Source organism: Vanessa atalanta, chromosome 2, assembly GCF_905147765.1.
Source record: "Vanessa atalanta chromosome 2, ilVanAtal1.2, whole genome shotgun sequence".
Lineage (NCBI taxonomy): Eukaryota > Metazoa > Arthropoda > Insecta > Lepidoptera > Nymphalidae > Vanessa > Vanessa atalanta.
In genome coordinates, this window is record NC_061872.1 from 6884964 (window position 1) to 6905763 (window position 20800).

At 35.6% G+C, this 20800-nt stretch overlaps 2 protein-coding genes across 4 annotated transcripts in view; one reads left to right on the forward strand and one right to left on the reverse strand.

Moving 5' to 3' along the window:
- Positions 1 to 6794, forward strand: part of LOC125073233 (ATP-binding cassette sub-family C member 4-like) — a 31507-nt gene extending 24713 nt beyond the window's left edge. For all 3 annotated transcript variants that reach the window (XM_047683983.1, XM_047684004.1, XM_047683994.1), the window contains exons 18-27: positions 586 to 736; positions 2414 to 2540; positions 2870 to 2973; positions 3091 to 3208; positions 3288 to 3527; positions 3757 to 3943; positions 4058 to 4230; positions 4462 to 4561; positions 4845 to 4985; positions 5699 to 6794. In XM_047683983.1, the coding sequence (XP_047539939.1) occupies positions 586 to 736; positions 2414 to 2540; positions 2870 to 2973; positions 3091 to 3208; positions 3288 to 3527; positions 3757 to 3943; positions 4058 to 4230; positions 4462 to 4561; positions 4845 to 4985; positions 5699 to 5743 (1386 nt within the window). In that variant the 3' untranslated portion in view covers positions 5744 to 6794. The remainder of the gene's footprint in view (positions 1 to 585; positions 737 to 2413; positions 2541 to 2869; positions 2974 to 3090; positions 3209 to 3287; positions 3528 to 3756; positions 3944 to 4057; positions 4231 to 4461; positions 4562 to 4844; positions 4986 to 5698) is intronic.
- Positions 6795 to 7349: 555 nt separating this feature from the next.
- LOC125072294 overlaps positions 7350 to 20800 on the reverse strand; it is a 37230-nt gene continuing 23779 nt past the window's right edge. Inside the window, exons 3-11 of the mRNA XM_047682870.1 lie at positions 15796 to 15977; positions 15041 to 15136; positions 14166 to 14274; positions 11530 to 11663; positions 10975 to 11169; positions 10240 to 10380; positions 9460 to 9605; positions 8692 to 8865; positions 7350 to 8505 (exon numbers count right to left, since the gene is read on the reverse strand). Coding sequence (XP_047538826.1) covers positions 8434 to 8505; positions 8692 to 8865; positions 9460 to 9605; positions 10240 to 10380; positions 10975 to 11169; positions 11530 to 11663; positions 14166 to 14274; positions 15041 to 15136; positions 15796 to 15977 — 1249 coding nt within the window. The 3' untranslated portion in view covers positions 7350 to 8433. The remainder of the gene's footprint in view (positions 8506 to 8691; positions 8866 to 9459; positions 9606 to 10239; positions 10381 to 10974; positions 11170 to 11529; positions 11664 to 14165; positions 14275 to 15040; positions 15137 to 15795; positions 15978 to 20800) is intronic.

Consider the following 20800-nt stretch of genomic DNA (forward strand, 5'->3'; position numbering starts at 1 on the left):
TATGTAGGAGGACGGGGAAATGGGCCACCTGTTGTTAAGTGGTAACCACTGTTCATAGACAATGGCAGCGTAATTTCTTTAACCATCCTTACATTGCCAATGCCCTATTATCCTTGAAAACTAAGATGGAAACACTGGCTCACTCAAACTTCAAACCGGAACACAACAATACTACGCATTGAAGAAGAAGAAGAACAACAACAACAACAACAACAACAACAACAACAACACTTTTATTTGGGACCGTACAAAACATTTACACAAAAGAACATAAAAAAAAATAATATTAACAATAAAAAATGAATTGATACAAAAAAGGGTTAAAAGAAACAAACAAAAAAAATACTATATTACAATAAACATATATGACGTGTCCCAAATAGGTAATTATACTTGATTTGAATTTTGAAATTGCTGCATGACGGTAGAATATATGATATGTGGGAGATACCTAACCAGACAGGCTTGTTAAAGTCCCTACCATCAGGTAAAGTGTAATGCTTAGGATTATTAATATGAGACGAATAAAGCGAACTAAAGTTTATTATTTTCACTTTATTAGTTTGTATAAAATAAATTTTACAGATCGGTCTCTCGCTGATCGGTATTGTGGTGGTGGTGGCGGTGGTAAACTACTGGCTGCTGGTGCCGACGCTGGCCATTGGGCTGGTTTTCTATGGGCTGCGTATCTTCTACATCGCCTCAAGCCGCAGCATCAAACGCCTCGAGGGTGTGAGTGAGTCATCTCTGAGGCTAACTGCCATGACCCTTGCTATATCACATACATACACTACCTTTAACTGTTATATTTAAGTTAGATTTGATTCAGCTTCGTAGCTTCCTGTATATTTATGATTATTGTTTAGCACTGAACTAGTTTAGTGCACCTTCATGTGAATGTCTTAAGAGCGAGTTTTCCTTACCCGTGCGTCCTGTGTCGTAATAATCATCTGTTGCATTTTATTTAATATGATATATGCTAAGCTATAATTGCTATAAGCAAGCACATTTTTTTAATTTATTTATTATAATGTTTGTAAGTAGCAAATTTAAGTACCATAAGTATTGTTTCTTTAGAAAAGTTTTTCATATAGCCAAAATTAAAAAATGCCCTTTTAAGCAGTACTTAAAAAGGTATTTTATCTCTCCCTTTCCAAATTACTTTTTTGTTCTTATATAACAGAATGCCATGAATTGTTAAACTGGCATTTGGGCTACCAAAAAGGAAGTGGTCATCACCACCCATAGACATTGCTATACAAGTTTCAACATTGCGAACTCAGATTTAATGTCCCTTGTGCCTGTAGTTACACTGGGTCACTCATCTTTCAAACATAACAACAATATTAAGTATTGAGGAAATGAGGAGTGGGTCGTACTTACTCAGACGAGCTTTGTGCAAGTATTTAAAGTACATAGTTATCAGATTAATGACCAAAAAATTTGTAACATTTAAATTTTTCAACACAAATGTCATTGTGCACAGAAATTATACTGACAAAAACTATATTCTTAATGCTATAATTGTAATATATTAAATAAATTATTTTAACCAATAAGGTGTGACTAGCACCCACTCAAAATCTATTGGCCTCTAGCAAGATATCTTGCTTTGTTCCGGTCATTGAAAAGTTTCAAGTTACTGTGACTACAGACACTAAGAATATACATCTTTGATATTCTGCAGTTTGCATTTTCGGTGTGAGGAGTGGTCTTCCTCCTTTATCACCTTCATACGGGAATTGTGCTCAGACAGCCATACTCTTGTCTGACTCCAAAATTATATAATCGTTTTGAACACCGGTATTATCTGTGTCATTATAATTATGTATTAGGGTTCCACACGAGTTAAAATGATCCCTATGGTCCCTGTGGGTGATAGTGGTGTGGTAATGTTATTATACAGTGTAAAACATTTTTAAATGAGCGAAAAATATTTTTGTCAATTGGCGGTAGATTTTTAGATTAACGCGTTCAAATATACAATTAATAATCAAACAAACTCTTCAGCTTTATAATATATAGCTATATAATTAGTTAAGATAATGTATTACTGCCTCGTTGATCTAATGATTAGATATGAGATTTTGGGATCCTGGGTTCAAACTTCGGGGAGGGTCGATTAAAAGTTAATAGGTTTTTCTGTAGATTTAAGCGCGGAGTCTGGAAGTTTGAAGTATGTACAGAAGTGTGTTGGTCCTGTGCCTGAACTCTCTCCGGTCATGTCGGATCTATCGTACCATCGGATACGAACACGCATTTAGATACACTTTTTATTCTCCTTCGCACTTCGCAGTTGTGCACTATAAATTGTCCTGCGTAGGTGGCTAGTCTTTCTTTCGAGAGATCTGTTAGGACGACATCAATAGATAATGAAGTTGAATTCTGTTATAGTGTATCCTTTTCCCCGCAGCACGTAGTCCTGTATTCTCTCATCTCAACGCGTCTCTGCAAGGCATCACGACAATACGAGCGTTCGGTGCTCAGGAAGCTCTTATAAGAGAGTTTGATAACCATCAAGACCTTCATAGCTCTGCTTGGTGAGTGGGCTATCGTTTTGTACAAGTTTATGTCGCTTTCATATTTCAATATCGGGTATTGCTTTTGTTATGTGCAATTTTATAGAAATATTTCGTAATTTTATTACTCTGTGTCGTTCCTCTGTCTGTCATCTAACACACATGACACAAAAAGAATCGATGACATCTTGAATTATATGACTAACCGATTTTTCATTATGAAATATTACAAAACGTTTAATATAGCTATCAATAAACTAGGAAAAATTCTTTAATAAACTCAGAATAGAATTTGTAATATTTTGCGCCATAAATTGACTACAACAGTGACGTCATGATCCTTGTTATAGGTATTTATTCATCGCGAGTTCCCGTGCCTTTGGTTTTTGGCTGGACCTTGTGTGTGTCGTTTACATAGCTGTAGTCACATTAAGTTTTCTCGTGTTCGGTCAAGGTAAGACAATATTTATATAAACATTTGAATTGCTTCAATTATTTCGATGTTTTTTTTAAATGATACAGTTTTTTTATTTATATTTAATTAAATGTATTTATTGTGTTCATGTTATAGAGGAGTACGGTGGTAACGTGGGTCTGGCTATCACGCAGGCGATGGGTTTGACCGGCATGTTCCAGTGGGGCATGCGACAGTCCACTGAGTTAGAGAACCAGATGACCAGCGTTGAAAGGCAAGGAAATTTAGGAAAAATGATTTTGAGAGTAAACTGTATTGTATGTACCTTAATAAAAATAAATTTATTTTTACAGAATACAAGAATATTCGCACATCAAATCCGAACCGCCATTAGAGTCGGAGCCCAACAAGAAGCCGCCGCCATCTTGGCCGGATATGGGTCGCTTGAGTTTCAATCACGTGTACCTATACTACTCGCCCGAAGAACCTCCGGTCTTAAAGGACCTCACTCTGGACATACTGCCGAAAGAAAAAGTTGGAATTGTCGGTCGCACTGGTGCTGGAAAATCTTCGCTGATAAATGCCTTGTTTAGGTAACTAGTTGATATCTATAAGCAAAATTATAATTATAAAATTATACGACATTTCTCTCTTATAAATCTATAGCAGAAAAAAACACGATTAATAAACATAAAATCAAACAAGGTATTTTGTAAGATTTGATGGTTTTACAAGTAAATAAAATAATTGTAATAAAGTTGTAACAAAAACGTTTTAATAATTAATTAATAAATTATTGCACTGATATTATTTCTTTCACAGGTTAGCTACAATCGAAGGTGAAATCATAATAGACGGTCGTGAGACGTCCACCCTGGGTCTGCACGAGCTGCGCAGTCAGATATCTATCATTCCACAAGAGCCCGTTCTGTTCTCTGGCACCATGCGGCATAATCTAGACCCCTTCGACGAGTATCCGGATCAAGTTCTGTGGCGGGCTCTCGAAGAGGTTTGTGCTTTTCACTCTTCCACTTAAATTTTATAATGACTATTATTCACCAACCCACAATGGATGAACACCGAGGTGGGACATTTTCGAGCTGCTGTCTATGTGGTGTCGCAGGTGGAGCTGAAGGAGGCGGTGACGGAGCTGCCGGCCGGGTTGAGCTCGCGCATGTCGGAGGGCGGCGGGAACTTCTCGGTGGGGCAGCGCCAACTCGTGTGCCTCGCGCGCGCCATCGTGCGCCGCAACCGCCTGCTCGTGCTGGACGAGGCCACGGCCAACGTCGACCCGCAGTCAGTGCCTCGCCCATACGCCATGTCGGACTTGTGCGACTCGCGCCCGACTCCGAGAAACACCTTGATTACTTAATAGGGCTCGAGAGAGACCGAATTAATCATGTCTAGTCCAAAATAAGTTATTTCCTTTAAGATTTTGTTGACTGGGTGTTGTATTTTGTTTGTAGCTTTCTAAAGGAGATGAATAAATTAGGTAATAATTTTATTAATTATTTTGATCTTTCACAGAACGGATGCCTTGATTCAAACGACGATAAGAAACAAATTCGCGGACTGCACTGTACTTACCATTGCTCACAGATTACACACTGTCATGGACTCGGATAAGGTACAACATCCTCTAAATAAATACTTTATATAGAATGAAATTTCTTAAACAAGTGTTATAAAATGTATTTCAGTGATTTCGGCCAAACAAACAGACATACAATATATTGTACATAATTCATATATCATGATTAAAATGTTTGTATGATTTTTATTGATTTTATTGATGAAATAAATAATCTTTTCAATAAATATATATATATTTTTTTTTAATGGAATGTATCTATTACTTGCCTTACATTTTGGTTTTCAATATATGTAATAGGTGATGTTTTGTTTATTAGGTGCTGGTAATGGACGCGGGTCAGATGGTAGAATTCGATCACCCGCACATGTTGCTACAGAAAGAGGGCGGAGTGCTCCGTGGAATGGTGGACCAGACCGGCCGAGCCATGGCCGAGACTCTCGCTAGAGTTGCACTACAAGTAAGTTTTAACACTGACTCAATATCAGCATAAATGCCTGTATGACTCTACATAGCTCTGCTGTCGAAACAAAATGAACAACTTTAATATTGAATAGACATATCTGGAGGAGATCTCAGTCTATGGCATTCTATATAGATTCGTGGAAAGATGGCGTATTGAATATTGACAATGTTGTTATTAGAATTTCGGAATACAATTGAAGTTGATAGAAGTATTTCAGTGTAATCGTGTTGTATTAATAGCGTATTGATCAAAAGCTGTTTGGAGTGCATAATATTGAAAAGCTTAAACAAATGGCGTGGAATAGTAAATGTAACATTTCTGTTTAATTTCTGGCGACGTTTATGTCATATTTGTGACTAGCTGTTCCGCCCGCGACTTCATGCGTGTTTGAATTTAACAAAAAAGTTATTGTTGTAGCCTAAGTTACTCCTTAAAACATTAGCTTTCTGCCAGTGAAAGTCCCGTCAAAATCGGTCTAGCCGTTCCAGAGATTAGCCGGAACAAACCGACAGACAAAAATTGAAAAAAAAATTATGTTGGTTTATTTACCGCGTATACATATATACGCATTTAGTAAAAAGCGGTTATTTTAATATTACAAACAGACACTACAATTTTACTAAAACCAAAAATATCCAATCAACGCAATATCCGCATAATACAGTAAAGTGCGCCGTTACATTAATATTTGTGTTATTTTGTTCCAGGCGTACAAAAAAAAGAACTCACTAGAACAAGAAGCAACGGAGTGATGCTTCATAAGTTGTAGAAAATTAGAATGATTATTTACTTAACTAATATTAGTAACTGCTTCGAATTTTGAAAGATCTAAGATGTATGAGATTATGCTTCAAAAAGTGTTTAAAATGTCGTTTACATAATTTTAACCTATGGTTAATTAGGGGTTGACGCTATTATTTTATATTAACCAATTGTATATTAAAAATATATACAACTCCTAAATCATTATAGGTTATTTTTAATAGATCTTATTATTAAGAATAGAATATAAATTAATGTTACGTGAGTTTATAGAAACTTATAAACGAAATTGTTTGTGCCGTTCTAACATTAAATGAGACGAATCGTAATAAAATTTTGAGGTTTGTAATATTTTGTAATATTCAAGAGACTATCGAAAATAATGTTCCTGATATAAATTATTAATATGAGCTATAATTGATTTTGATTTACTTATCATACGCGGGGATTAAAATAGGTAGTAATAAATTATCTAAGTTCGAAGAGAGCATACAAGTCTATAAACTCGAAATATATTTATTAGGGTTAATTAAATTTCGGGATCCCGGAAATAGTTGTAGTACTGGTTACACATGAAATTGAAAGCGTTGGTTTTCTAGCAATTTAATAGAATATAAACAATATCGAAGATTATAGCAAGTATCTTTTTAACCGACTTAGCTGAATTAACACTACCGATTTCGATCGCCGCTTTTTATACGAAAGTACGGATTGTGTACTTAAATGTAAGCATGTCTAATTAATTTGTTACTTATTTTCACAATTGCGTCCCGCAATCATGTTAAATTATTATAATGTACTTAGAATAAATGATGATGAAATTTTTGTGATTTTTGGTTACCGTTGATGAAGATTTTGATAATCTGTGAGAAACTTTAAGTTATTGTTAAAGTTTCGCAGAGTGATTCCTAATGTTACTTAAAAGTAATATGTGTGATATTGATTATAATGTGTCCAGTGCCTGGCTACTTATGAAACTTATTTTTTATGAGAAATTGTTAGATCATTATTACAACGAAATACAATTTTTATATTTGCTAATCTAGTATTTTATTTCCTTTCCATGTTTCACACCGATTTTATTATTTCATTATATTGCTTTGCTAAAGAATATTTTATTTATGTAATAAACGTGTATCCTCCACTTAACAATTGTGATCCCACAATTGTTAAGTGTAAGTTACACTTAACAATCTAAAACGAAAACGTTGAACTAATCGTTCAATAAAGTACCTAACTATCTCCTCTAGACAGTCTTCTTTAGGTTTTTTGAAGCATATCCAATCCAACTCCAGAAAAGTTTTGGTTATTACAAATCCGACATATTTTAGCTTCCATACCATTATTTAGTCCTTTCATTTTATTGAGTCTATAAGGTTTTTAATGAAAAAAAAAACATAAATATTAGCTCATAATAGGAGGAAATATTATTGCAATACATAACACGTCGAAATGTTGTCCTTTTTAAAATCTGCCATTCATGCATACTTACAATTGTCAGTATGCAGTCCGTCAAAATACACGCATAATTGACATATTATCAAATAATAAACACAAATAAAACCACAATTAACTTTATCATTTTATTTTGAGGTTTATATAATTTTATACAGTAAGTTTATATTAACTTAAGATTACTATAAAAAAATCTGGAATGTAATGAGTATATAATACTACAAAGGATGAACTACTGGTTTTACAAACTACACATTATAATGTGGGAAAATACTATGCAACAATTTACAGTCAAACAAACACTTGCAAGACTTAGAAACGGCAGTGTGTCAAGAAGTAAAACGTCATGTTTAAAATTATACAATACTAAATGCTATAGCAGCCTTTTCGAAATTTCAATGGAGGACATTCGTTATGAATATAATAATTAAACTATAAATAATATTATTTAATCAGTCCGTTAACTTTTTTTAAAGTATAACAAAATTTCTATAATCATTACTTTGTAAATTAGTTTTCACCTCGGACGACCCTCCTTAAATAGTACAGTAAAATTTTTGTTAAATTATCTAGTATATATGTCACCGTATAATTAACGATATTTGCAATTATAAGGCGGCGTATACATTTAATGTAATATTTTTAAATACAGAACGTCTTCACACACTGCTGTACATTCTACGTATCGATTATCACAGACCTCAAAACCGTCACTTTTTTTTTAATTTAGACATTTTACAAGAAATTAAATTAAAAATCGACGAAACTAGGAAATAGCAAATGGAAAGAAACACTTATTAAATTAATACTCATTTTCTTTACGATAGTAAATTATGCATAAACATAAATAAAATAAATAAAATACAACCGAACATTTAAATATTAATTGTCATGTTTGCAATTTCCCTTTGGCACAAGAAAGAGAAATGGAAAGAAGTTCGTAAGTATGAGAGAAGTAGATACTGAGATCTTAGAAAACTGTATACAGATTTCAAGTTGACTTATAACTAACTAAAATACCATTAATGTGATCGAAAAGTTTTTATAACTAATATCTACTCACAGTCTTCATACTATTGGCGGCACAGACGTTCATTATGAAAACCACGCAACATAGTCTTGTCCAGTGTCACACACTACCTATCACTATTTTATACACATTTCATAACTGCCTCGTTTCTGTACAGCTGTGCACGAGTCTCGGACGAAGTCTTCATGCAGTGTTTCACACGAGCGCCGTGAGACTTCCCGAACGAGAATTTTTGCTCTCCTCCGTTTCAATCGTTTTCGATTTTTCCTGCAACGACATAATGATGCATTTTTATTTAACCCACTAATGTCCATCTAAAACTAAAGGTAAAGAACGGTAAAAGTTAACATATCGCGAATGGGTGCCGTCCAAAGAGTGATGCAATTGTGGCAATTGTTGTCTAGCGGTATATTTATCCCAATAGGTTTTCGTGACATAGTATGGGGGGCCCACCTCCCGTGCGGGCGCGGCGGGCTTGGGCGGCGGCGGCAGCGGCAGCGCGAGGCGCAGCGCGGTCCAGAAGGCGCGCTCGTGCACGTGTCGCCACGCCACGAGGCGCGTGCGGCGCAGCACCTCCACCAGGCTCTCCCCCGCGTCCTTCGCCTCGCGCTTCAGCTTTGGCAGATCCTGTTCACCATTTCCCATTCGATTAGTATTTATTCATTTAACAGAATACGATTACAAATATTTATATATATATATATTTTGTGATATAAATAGGCGTACGTGCAAATGGGATCACTGTCCATAGGAATTGGCGCTGTATGCATTATAACGCGTATGCATTACCAACCATACTAAAATGTTATCTCCGTTGTGTCTGTGGTTACACTGGCTCACTCACCCTACAAACCGCAGCACAATAACACTTAGTGTTGCTGTTTGACGGTAGAATATCTGATGACTAGGTGTCATCTGATTGAAATTCCAAAATTTTTTATAAGTTTACAGACCTACCTACCACCAAGTTTTGGGTGTCACGATATATTTTATACTATTATCTTTGGGTTCCTTGTTAACCTACTTACTGAACAAATTGAAGATTACTGTATTATATTGTATTATACATATTGTTTATCGAAGCAAACACGTAAGAAGCTTAAGTCTACTTATATCATATATTTCTTAACATATCTGAGAAACCTTAAAGTTTTGTTTTAATGTATTGAAAATACCTTGCAATTGTTATTTTAAAGAATTTGTTTTATCATTGGATCGAACCTGCAGCAGTACGACGACAGGGGGTACGGGTAGGGCTCGCAATTGTCTTAACGCAGTGAGCAGCTGCTGCGGAGTGTACTGAGCGGGAGACAGCACCGCCACCAGCGACCGGCCGCGGGACACCTCGCCGACCAGCTCACTGTACCCTGAGGACCAAATAATATTCAATTTATTTGCGTATATTTCCTTCTACTATATCTACTATAATTATGTTGTTGATGATGTTATTTTGTATGGTTAAATAACGATATTGATAAAATAGATAGGCAGACTGATAAAAGAGTCATCTGATTGTATGTGGTCACCACCACCATAACATATACATAATAAAAATACTAACCATCAAACCTTACATCGACACCACCTATTTAAGGAACACAGAAGTTAAGTCCCTTGTACTTATAGTTACACTGGCTCACTCACCCTTTAAACCACGACGGAAAATAGAAGCTGTTTGACGATAATATGTGATCAGTGGGTGGTATCAACCCCGATAGGCACGTACAAAGATCTACCACCATAAAGACTACGAAATTTATTCCATCATGTATGTCATACCTTCGTTCTATCCAAAAAGAATTTTTAACTTTAAAATTTTCTTGGGAGCCGATCATAACCTAACTGATATTTATTGCGTCTTTTTCATTTTTTTGATATAGTGCCTGGCTTGTATGACTTTATATCATGAGGCTTCGGATTCTCATCGGACTGTGAGAGTGCAGCAGTGCACACACTTGTGCTCGACGTATTGACTACCCTGGGCGAACGGGCGGTACTCACAGTGGTCGGGCTGCGTGGACAGCGTGACGGCGTGCACGCGGTACTTGTACTTGATGGCGAGCGTGGGCAGCAGCGCGCCACGCACCAGCTCGCCGTCCACCGCCGTCCAGCTCACCACCACGTCGAACTCCTTCTCCAGCACTGGCGACATCACACACAGTTGAATTACTTATTCTAGCAGTGAGGCGTAGCAAGCATTTCTTTGACTCGAAGATTATAAACATTGTTGTAAGTCGAACTGCCGATTCCGTTATAAACAATCTCTGTGCTGACTCAATGGGACAGTACTTGATATATCATGAGAGTATGACATTAAAGAAAACGGTAACAGGCAAGTATTTGAGTTCTGTTCATTAAGATGAAGAGATTGAGTAGAACGAAATCGGCAACACCGTCTCGACTAAATCCTAGTTTCTTGGAAATTTACTTTTCTTTGCTATCGGAAAAAAGAGTATAGATAGAAGACGTAGGCATATTTTTTTAATAAGTGAATTACTTTAATTCTGACGTGGGCCAATAGGAGTCTTGAACGAGCTCGACCCGTCTGCCTCCGCCCCCCCTATGTGAGCAGACAAAATAGAGTCAACGTTAATTCTGTGAAGAGCATCGGGAAAGTCGGGAACTGTAGCTCGTATACTTTGATCTATCTCTCTGAGGGTACGCTTTAGCTCCTATAGTTAGCCAACTACGCAGCAAGTGCGTGTGTTGTCGGTTCATTGTGGTGGTGTGTGGTACCTCTGGCGCGGTGCGCGGCGGTGGCGGCGCGCGCGCGGGCGTGTCGCGCGGCCAGCAGCAGGCGCGGCGTGCAGCGGCGGTGGCAGGCCAGCACAGACAGCAGAAGCAGCGCACCTGCCGCGCCGCCCAGCGCCAGCGCGCGCCACGGTACCTCCGCGCCGCCGCACCACGAGGCCTCGTCCGCCGCCCCGCTATCTGCATGCGCACAGAAAAGCCAATATTTACCATTAAAGAAAAAATAGTGTTTATTAAATAAATACTTAAAAGTACAACCGAAAACCGATAAAATGAAAAACATTCATATTATGGCTATTAGACGTCGAAAGCAACAGTCTCTCGTAATCTGACTGGCTAGAGAAGACCCGATCTAGAGCGAGAAATAATTAAAACTTTTCAAATTAATAAGCCCAAATTGGGACCAACAACATAAAAAGTTGATCCGTTATTCAAATTTCATTTATTGAAAAAAAAAACAAGGCATCGGCATGCTTACAGTTTAGTAAACAAACCTAATCTGAAAGGAACACAAATTTGTTTTATTAATAATTCCCTTACGTTTGTAATGTACGGTGACGTAGTTTCTGGAGACGACCTCGTTGCTGTGCACAACGCACACGTACGTGCCGTAGTCCTGCGCAGACACCCGCTTTATGCTGAGGTAGGAACCGATTATTTCTTTCACGTCCTCTCTGAAATATTAATAACTCTTTAATTTTAAACATTTATATCGTATAAGAACCGCCATATCTATAAACGTTGTATACATTTATAACATTATTTATACATGGTTATACATTGATTTGATATTCGTAAGAAGAAGACACAGTAATATTAAACTAATCACCTCTCAAACAATAATTTTAAATACGTGCACCATTTCTATGTAAATCTATAAAATATAAATAAATAACAGTAACAGCCTGTAAATTTCTCGGTGCTGGGCTAAGACCTCCCCTCCCTTTTTCGAGGAGAAGGTTAGGAGCATACTACACGCTGCTCCAATGCTGATCGGTGGATTCACATGCATCCACCGTTCGTTCTTTCGTTGAAATTAACATGCAGGTTTCATCACGATATTTTCCTTCACCACCGAGCACGAGATGAATTATAAACACAAATTAAACACATGAAAATTTTATGGTGCTTGCCTGGGTTTGAACCCGCACTCATCGGTTAATATGTAACATTCTCATCACTCGGCACTAATAATTATATAAAATATTATTTAAATAGGCTTATACGAGGTTACTTGTACCGTTTTTTGTAAGATTTAAAGCTATAACTTTCGTAATATAAATTCTACTAATACTAATTAATTAATTAATCATTCCATTTAGGAAATCCTGTGTAGAAATGAACCGATTCGAACGCCGGCCTTTTTTGTACCCGTATTTTTTTATAGAATAATATAATTTGTCGTATGTTGTCTTTACAAACCGTTTTATTTGCATATTATATTAAAATCAAACGGGTAAAAAAGTATTACATATGTATATTTTTGAAGAGTATTTATTGCTATAAATGACTTTAAAAATATTAAAAGACCAATGTAACGTTCTGTGTAAGTATATATATTAACGACACAGGTTAGTGGACGGGCAAGTGGGCCACCCGATGGTAAATCTTAACAACTGTTCACAGTTATTAGCGCCATATGAAAATTTGGTCACTTCTTACATAACTAGTTCGCTACCAACCTTGGTAACTAACTTGTTACATTTAGTTACACTGGCTCACTCACCCATCAAACCGGAACACAAACATACCAAATATTGCTGCTGTATATAATTATCTATAATAATATAATAAATACGAAAGTAACTCTGTCCGTCTGTTTGTTGCTCTTTCACAACCAAAACAGTGAACTTCGATGAAATTTTGGTATGGAGGAAAGTTGAACTCCACGGAAGGACATAGAGCTTTTTAGCCTAATACTTGTCAACCAAACCCTAAAACGGGAGTAAAACCGCGGACGACAACTAGATTAATAATTATATTACTTAGTCACTTTATAGTTTACACTTATACACTTTCCCGTTTAATCCAATCACCGTAGTCAGTTACGTAACAATAAAAACTTAAGTATCCTTAATCAATGCAATGTTTTATTCTTATGTATGTAATTAAATTAATATACATATATTATATTCGATATGATAATCAGTAATCTATTGGTACCAAACTTTATCTAAATTAAAATTAAAATATCTTAGTAATTATATAAACAAAAAAATCGATTTTCTGTATCCGTAATTATGACCGAATAATTGTAAAAAACTGTCCATATATTATTAATTAACTTTAATTACTTCTTATTTCAAATCACAGATCGAATCTGCTTCAAACGAATAGTTTTTATGAATTTCCAAATTCATACGTCCGACTTCACTTCGAATTTCAACGTCAAAGCCGAGTAAGTATTACGTTTTTATATTTTTCAGATACGAGATTTAATTACATTTATTTCATACGAAAATGAAACATAACTATAATAATTTGCGTTATATTAAAATTAGCCATCATTCGCTATGTGTCTCTAATACGCGGAAAATCTAATTCTGACTTTCCAGAACTGAATTAAGTAATTTTGCTAATGGATGCAAGCCGTAATCCACTTAACGGAGATGACATTACGTGCACATATTTCCGCTGTATTTTCAGACGATCAAAAATTACACGGAAGATATTTAAATTGAGTTTTTCCTGAACTATGAATATTTTAAACACGTTCTCATTGTATGTTATATATATGTACATACGTATTTATCATAAGGCCGGGTTTCTAGAGGAATAGTGTAACCTATTCAACTGAAGTTTTTTTTTTTTTAAATATAAATCATTAATCGAGTACTCAACGAGTTAACTATAGTAAAGTAATAGCCAGGAAATTCCCTAAATGTTGTCAAAGGAGGTTTTAGCGTGAAGAAGAAAAAGTTGGACTTTTTTTTTGAGGCGAAGATTTGGAGCTTATTCCACCATGCTGATCTAATGGGAAAGGACCATTATGGCGGCGTGAAACCAACTGAACTACGAAGACATTTCTAAAGAGCCTTAACGTAAACCAACCATCGACTCCAAATACATGAGATGAGGAAAAGTTAATGATGACGATATCCCAATCATAAAATATAAGTTATTGTTTATGAATAAATAAATATCTTATCTATATATCGTTCAAATTTGATACGTACCTCGTGGTTTTGGTCTCGTTCTGTGTTACTAAAAGTTCACCGTCAGTGCCATTTGGCCACACCTTCCACCAACGAAGGTCGCTTCTAGCATCCGCCAAGTACGATCGACCTATAATTAAATGTGCCGTTGAGAAAAACTGAGAGAATAATATAAAAAAAATAATCATGTTGACTCTGAAAACGCATGCGAATATTAATTTTTTACAATCAGTAAAAAAAGATGAATATCGAATTGGATGTTGTTCGCAATTCACGGAAAATAGAACACGGGAGAGATCAAGTGTAAAGACGCGGCGAAGAGCCATTTATTAAGTTATTTTTTATAACAGTGGTGTAACAAGCTTTTTGGCACCTAATGCACATAAATGGTAGTACCCTTTACTTATTATGACAACGAAAATGGACTGCTGAACGACTGAACTCAAAGAACTATTCTAGGACTTGTAAACTATACACGTTCGTTGTCCTCGTAAAAAACTTTTAAGTATTTATGAGAATCCTTTAAAAAATTTTTATATTTTGTAATAAAATAAAAAATCATTTGTGCCTAGCTGGGAGCTGCTGGAATCAGACCCAATGTGACCGCATTGGTTACACTGGTATCGCTACGCCACTGGATCACATATATTTTAGAATTAAATGAGAGCTCAAATAAAATAAAATAATTACATATATTAGATAAAATAACAATACACACCCACGTAGTATATTTCGTCGCTTTAATTGGTAACGTAATGAGTAGCTGCTAAAAATACAGCCGGCTAATTTCTACGAAAACCGCTGGCAACATTCGTGAGCGGACGAGTGTCAATTATAAAGGGTCAGAGATGTGTTATTAATATTTTATTTCGGTAATTGTAAAAGTGAAAACTTACCAATCAACGCTTCGCAGAACAGCCGAAGTTCGATCCCTTCCTCCACCCACTGGTCCTTCGAAATGAACATTGTTTTCGGCGCATCCGTTGGTTTTTCTGTGAAAACACGTTCGTTGAAGCGTTTCAAACGGTCATTTTTATTTTATATTTTTATTAGCAATAACGAGAATTTATTTACGATAAGAATCTTTATTAAATATTGTCTTCCTCGTTCGGGTGAAAGCGTAAAAATATAACTTTCTTATATTTAGATCTCAATGTAACGCTGAGAAAGGCTCAAAGCAATATGCTTTCTAAATACTTAAACATCGTACTTTTTAGACAAATTACGATGAACAAATCATCGAAATCAGACGAATATCACTGAGTCATCATGTGCTTAATTTGACTTTATAATCATATCGTGCTTGACCTGACGAAATAATCGTGATGTAACCTGACGAAATTCCAGCGCATTTGAATACATCAATCCTGTATGTCGTGTATGCATCAGCGTGTCAGCGACTCCAATCCTTAAGAGGAGAAGAAAGCCTTTCGTAGCTATGAAATACTTACTGGCTGTAATATAATAGCTCACTTAAATTCAAAACAGCTTGAGATAACCTGTATTTGTTAATATAAATTAAGGATCATCACCCGTACTGCATTGGAGAAGCGTTATAGACTAAGCTCAAAAACCTTTTCCAACTTTTAGCAAGATGGAAGGCATTTGCCTAACCGTAGGACTGTTACAGACTGTTACTTTCAAGACTCACCTAATATATCTAATCTGACTGTATGCGTTTCGCTGTGCGTCTCGTTGCTGAGTCGGCAGGTATAGTTTCCGGAGTCAGCGCGGGCGGCGCGCCTCGTGTATAGCGTCTGATTCGCCGCCTCGGGATACAGGATTAGGTTGGACACGCCCGCAGACCAAGGATAAGCTACGCCATCTTTGAACCTGGACAAACGAAAGAGATTAATTAATGGTGATATTTCACACTAAAGTAAAAGCAATTAAAAATGAATCTCTAATCATCAATAAATCAAATATGAACTTGTAAAAGTATTCCGAAACATAACAATGTTCGAACGCGACTAATCTGACTTGTAGTCCGGAACGATAATGGTCTGGTTTTGATTTGACCGTCTATAATCTCAATCGAATTTTTACTCTGGTATTATTATTATATGTAACCAGGCACCCATCCCGATATGCACGTATTATACATATAAACCTTCCCCTCAAATCACTCTATTTATGAACATTGCATAAAAACCGTAGCGTAGTTGAAAAGATCTAAGCCTAAAAATAATACAAGACAAAGGGCCCACTACAAATTTTTTCAACATTACGGTGCAAATCTAATATATATATTTTTTTTTTATTGTAAATATATATTATAAATAACGTAAATCTATACGACATCAAGATACACCGAAATCGCGGAGAACACATATGCGGATATCGTATTGATAGACGAGAATGGGAATGTACGACAAATAGTGGATACCTAGTTTTTAAATTGATATTGTTCAATCATTGCGTCTCAATTCAACAAATCAAAGAACGCTACACTCAATAATATTATGTCTGTTTTCGATTTACACACGATTTAAATGAGAAATATAAATATTTATAACCGTTTTTCTTTTGTTTTTCATATCTAGCGAACAATTTATCTTGAATTATATATAATATAATAAAGTAGGTATAAGATATTGTGAAACAGACAAGTAGGTACTTTTTATAATAAATGCGAAAGTAGCTCTGTCCGTTACGTCTTCACGCTTAAACCGCTGAATTGATTGAGGTGAAATTTGGTATGGGGATAATTTGACTTCCGTGGAAAGACATAGGCTAGTTTTTTCGTCGAGGGGAATAGGGTTGACGGTTTGTGTGCTTTAGTTAGAGTTTTATAAATTTCGTGCAGGTAAAGCCGCAGGTTCAGCTAGTATCTTATATATAATTTGAGTGTACTTTTTTGTATAATATTTGTAACGATAACAATATTTCGTAATATTTTCAATCTTATTGAGATTGAAATCAAGATAAAATCGGTTCAATTCGAATATCATGATTTTAACATGTAAAAAAATATAATTACAGTGTAATTAGGTATTATTTATCTACGTACATATATAAAATTGTAACTAGATTTTTTTTGTGAAGTTTTTATCTTTGTTCCGAAATCAAAGGAATCCAAGAAGAACTGAATATCAAATGTAATTAAACATTTTTTGGTAAAATTTGTTTCAGTTGTATATTGTAGAAGTTCCTTGGAACCAAGTGCCTAATTCTTAAAAAAAAATAACATTGGTGGAAATTTATATTATTCCCATGTGATAAAAGGTACACCAGTACCGTACAAATTGCACCCGTGCGAAGTCGGGTCAAGTCGCTTTTATTTATAACATTAAAAATATTTTTAGACATATGAATGTTTTACATGTACTGTTAATTTATCAATTAACAAGATTAAATTAAATTTAATTCATCGAGTGCTATCAAGGATTTGGTGAATTAGTGAGAATTTCGGTTATCCTTTTACTAATCGAATGGAATACTTATGTATATAGTTGGTATACAATAAATATATATATAATGTATCAAACACGCATATTATCATTTCTATTGTATTGTATAAATTAATATGTCATGTCTATTAATGTTTGTGTAATATCCGAGTTTATTATGACAATATATTATTATATAAATTGGCAAATTAGAAGTGTATGGGAGTTTTTTTTTGTATGATGATAACTGTGTCGAAAACAAATTTTAATTTATAAAAATACGTAATAAAACTACTTCGAAATTGTGCAATGGTAAAAACGTGGGCATCTTAACCGATGATTGCGAGTACAAACCTTGTCGAGGACCATTAAATTTTCACGTGCTTAATTTTTGTTAATAATTCGTCTCGTTAGGTAGTGAAGGAAAACATCATAGTGTCTAATTTTAATGAAATTCTGCCACATGTGTATCTACCAGTCGCATTGGATCAGCGTAATGGAATAAGCACTACCGGGAGTGGCACAATTAAAGCCGTTACCTTACTATTGATATACGTGAATATTCAATGTAAGGGTCATGTTCTCATGAAACAAATCACCAACGATCAGCGTTTACAGAAACAATATAAAAAATAAAATTAAGTCGGTAGTTAATAACGAAAAAAAAAAATGAAGTTACAGTTTTTATCTTTACTATAACTTATCATTAACTAAAAAACTATTAGTTTGCTAATAAATTAATTTATGAATTACGTTATTAATTATTTCATCATAGAAATACTGTCAGTTAACGAGCTCATATAATCACGGTAGTCATATTTGTCGCGAATAATTAATATTTGAAACTTGTATACATTAAGTAATTTACGCAACACACGTAATCAAAAGTCTACCTTTTATAGTGAGTCATTTGTCCAACTTTTTGCCAATATACGTCATCCCTGAACGAGAAGGTTGCTAGGCGGCGCGCACGCAATGAGAATCGAAATCGTGGGAGCATTTATAACGATAACACATGCGGATGATGACATATGTATAATGGGCTTCTAATTTTATCCGTTTATCTTACACCCGTCGAACCTAGAAGGTAAGTGCTGAAACAGATTCCTTGAATTTTATAAATTTAAACAGTCTCTTCAATCGATGTAATCATAATATAGATACAGATGCTATCACAGAATCACGTCAGTTGTATTATGTGTATAAACAATTTACATTAATTCAGATAAAGATCGTAGAGATTACGCATAAAAATGTTCATAACAAACGTTCACGATATGTAATGAGGTATTGTGCGTTCTTATTATTCGCAGTGGCGTTTGAAGAAAAAAGATCAGATTCAATGACACTAGATAACAATTAGGAAGCAAAGTGGACTGTCATTCCGGGCGGTCGCGGACCGACGATGATGGCGGGAAGCGCCCGGTGGGTTGCGTCGCGAGTCGCAGCCGGTGGCGCAATGCATTTGCAGCTGCCGATTGTCAGCTATTCCGAGAAATGGGGATTACATTATTAAACTCTCGCAAGCGGGGAAATCGTTATTCTCTAAGGCTTCAAATGACATTCAGGCGACGTTAAATCTCACCGTGAGCGAGAGCGAGTACCTCTAAGAAACGGCGAAGGCTAAATATTTAGATTCCCATAATTCCGATAGAGTCATACCAGCTGTAAAGTGTTCAGGGAACGAAGCTCGCACAAACAAAACGTCACAAGAACCAACGATTCCCGCGAACAGTAAAATTTTGCGGTAGCCGTTTTTGAATCGTTTGAAAGTAAAACAAACATTTGTTCGATGTTTCATCGCAAGGCCGCGTGGGGATCGTTTCCGAGAATCGGCGCCGGAGCGCAACCTGGTGTATATCCATTAGGTAGATTCACCGGTAATATCCGCTTGTTCGCAAAGATAACTTGCGTGTATAACTGTACCGTGAAACATTATCTTGGAACATTTAAAGCTGATGGAACTTTCAAATCGTTCCACATATTGCTTGCTCCCATTACGCAAAACACGTACATAGTTTACTTTACAATGTGCTTCTAAGAAAAAGTATTTAAAAGTGTGCGTATGTTTACAGAACTCGGTCCCTGGGAGAACGTTGCCAATATTTATATCTTTTATGACAATGACTCATGCATCGTTCATATAAAACACAACAAAATTCAATTATAATTGATGGACTTGATTTGGATGTGTAAAGAACTTATTGTATAATTATACTGTCATATAAAATACGAATAATATTGTAAAGTAATACGTAACCATTCAACATAACTGTGTGTCACTCGCTGGCAATTATTTTTCCGCAAGAGCGAAGATTCGAAGAAAAATTATTGAAACGAGTTGTGTTGCACGCACGCGGTTTTGCCAACGGAAATCCATAACATTGTAACAGAGTAAAGGGGAAAAAGAATAAAAAGTCGAATGCAGACGGAGTGCGGTGCACTTTGTAGGCTCCGCTCCGCTGTTTTTTGTATCTCGGTGCAAATGTTCATGACGTGAGACGTCTCCGGTAACTCGAGGGCAATTATTTTGAAATTAGTCTGTCAGTGTATGATTTTTTTTTTGTGATATTTTGTGGGAAAAGGAGTATAATCTGTGAAACGGAGTAAATTAGTACCGTAATTATATTTGCGATTATTGGATGGTCTATACTTAAAACCTTGTTTTTTTTTTTTTAAATTACAACTAAATAACAAGTCTAACAAATATTATTAATAATATTTTTTTATTGAAGTATGTAGTTAAATTAATAGGTATATAATAGAAAGAACCTTTTTGAACATTTAAATGTCAATAGTGCCTATAATAATAGTTTAACGGTAGAAGGGCTTGCTGGCAACTCTTAAGGTCGCCCTGACCCCTTGGCCTATTGTCGACATTGTCGTACGCACTCTTAGAACATTATTTACATTTCAAATACAGTTAGACAGGAAATTCTATGCTTACAATCCTGACTAATATTATTATTGGGAAAATGCGTTTGTTTGTTATGTTTCAGTTCTTAACTATTCAATACAGAAGAGGATCTAGCACGTGACCCCCTCTCCTCTTAAACCCAGGCGAACCCGCAAACAGAAACCAGTTTCGAATAACTATCCTAGCGACGCATTCCTGTGATAAAAAAGAAATCCCTCCACATCCTTCAAAACCAACAAAAAAATATCTGTTTTCTTACATAAAATGAATAATACGAAAACGAAATAAAATTAAAAAAAATCTCCGAGATGAGGTCATTGCGTCTCGTCCGGCCATGCATCTCGCGAATA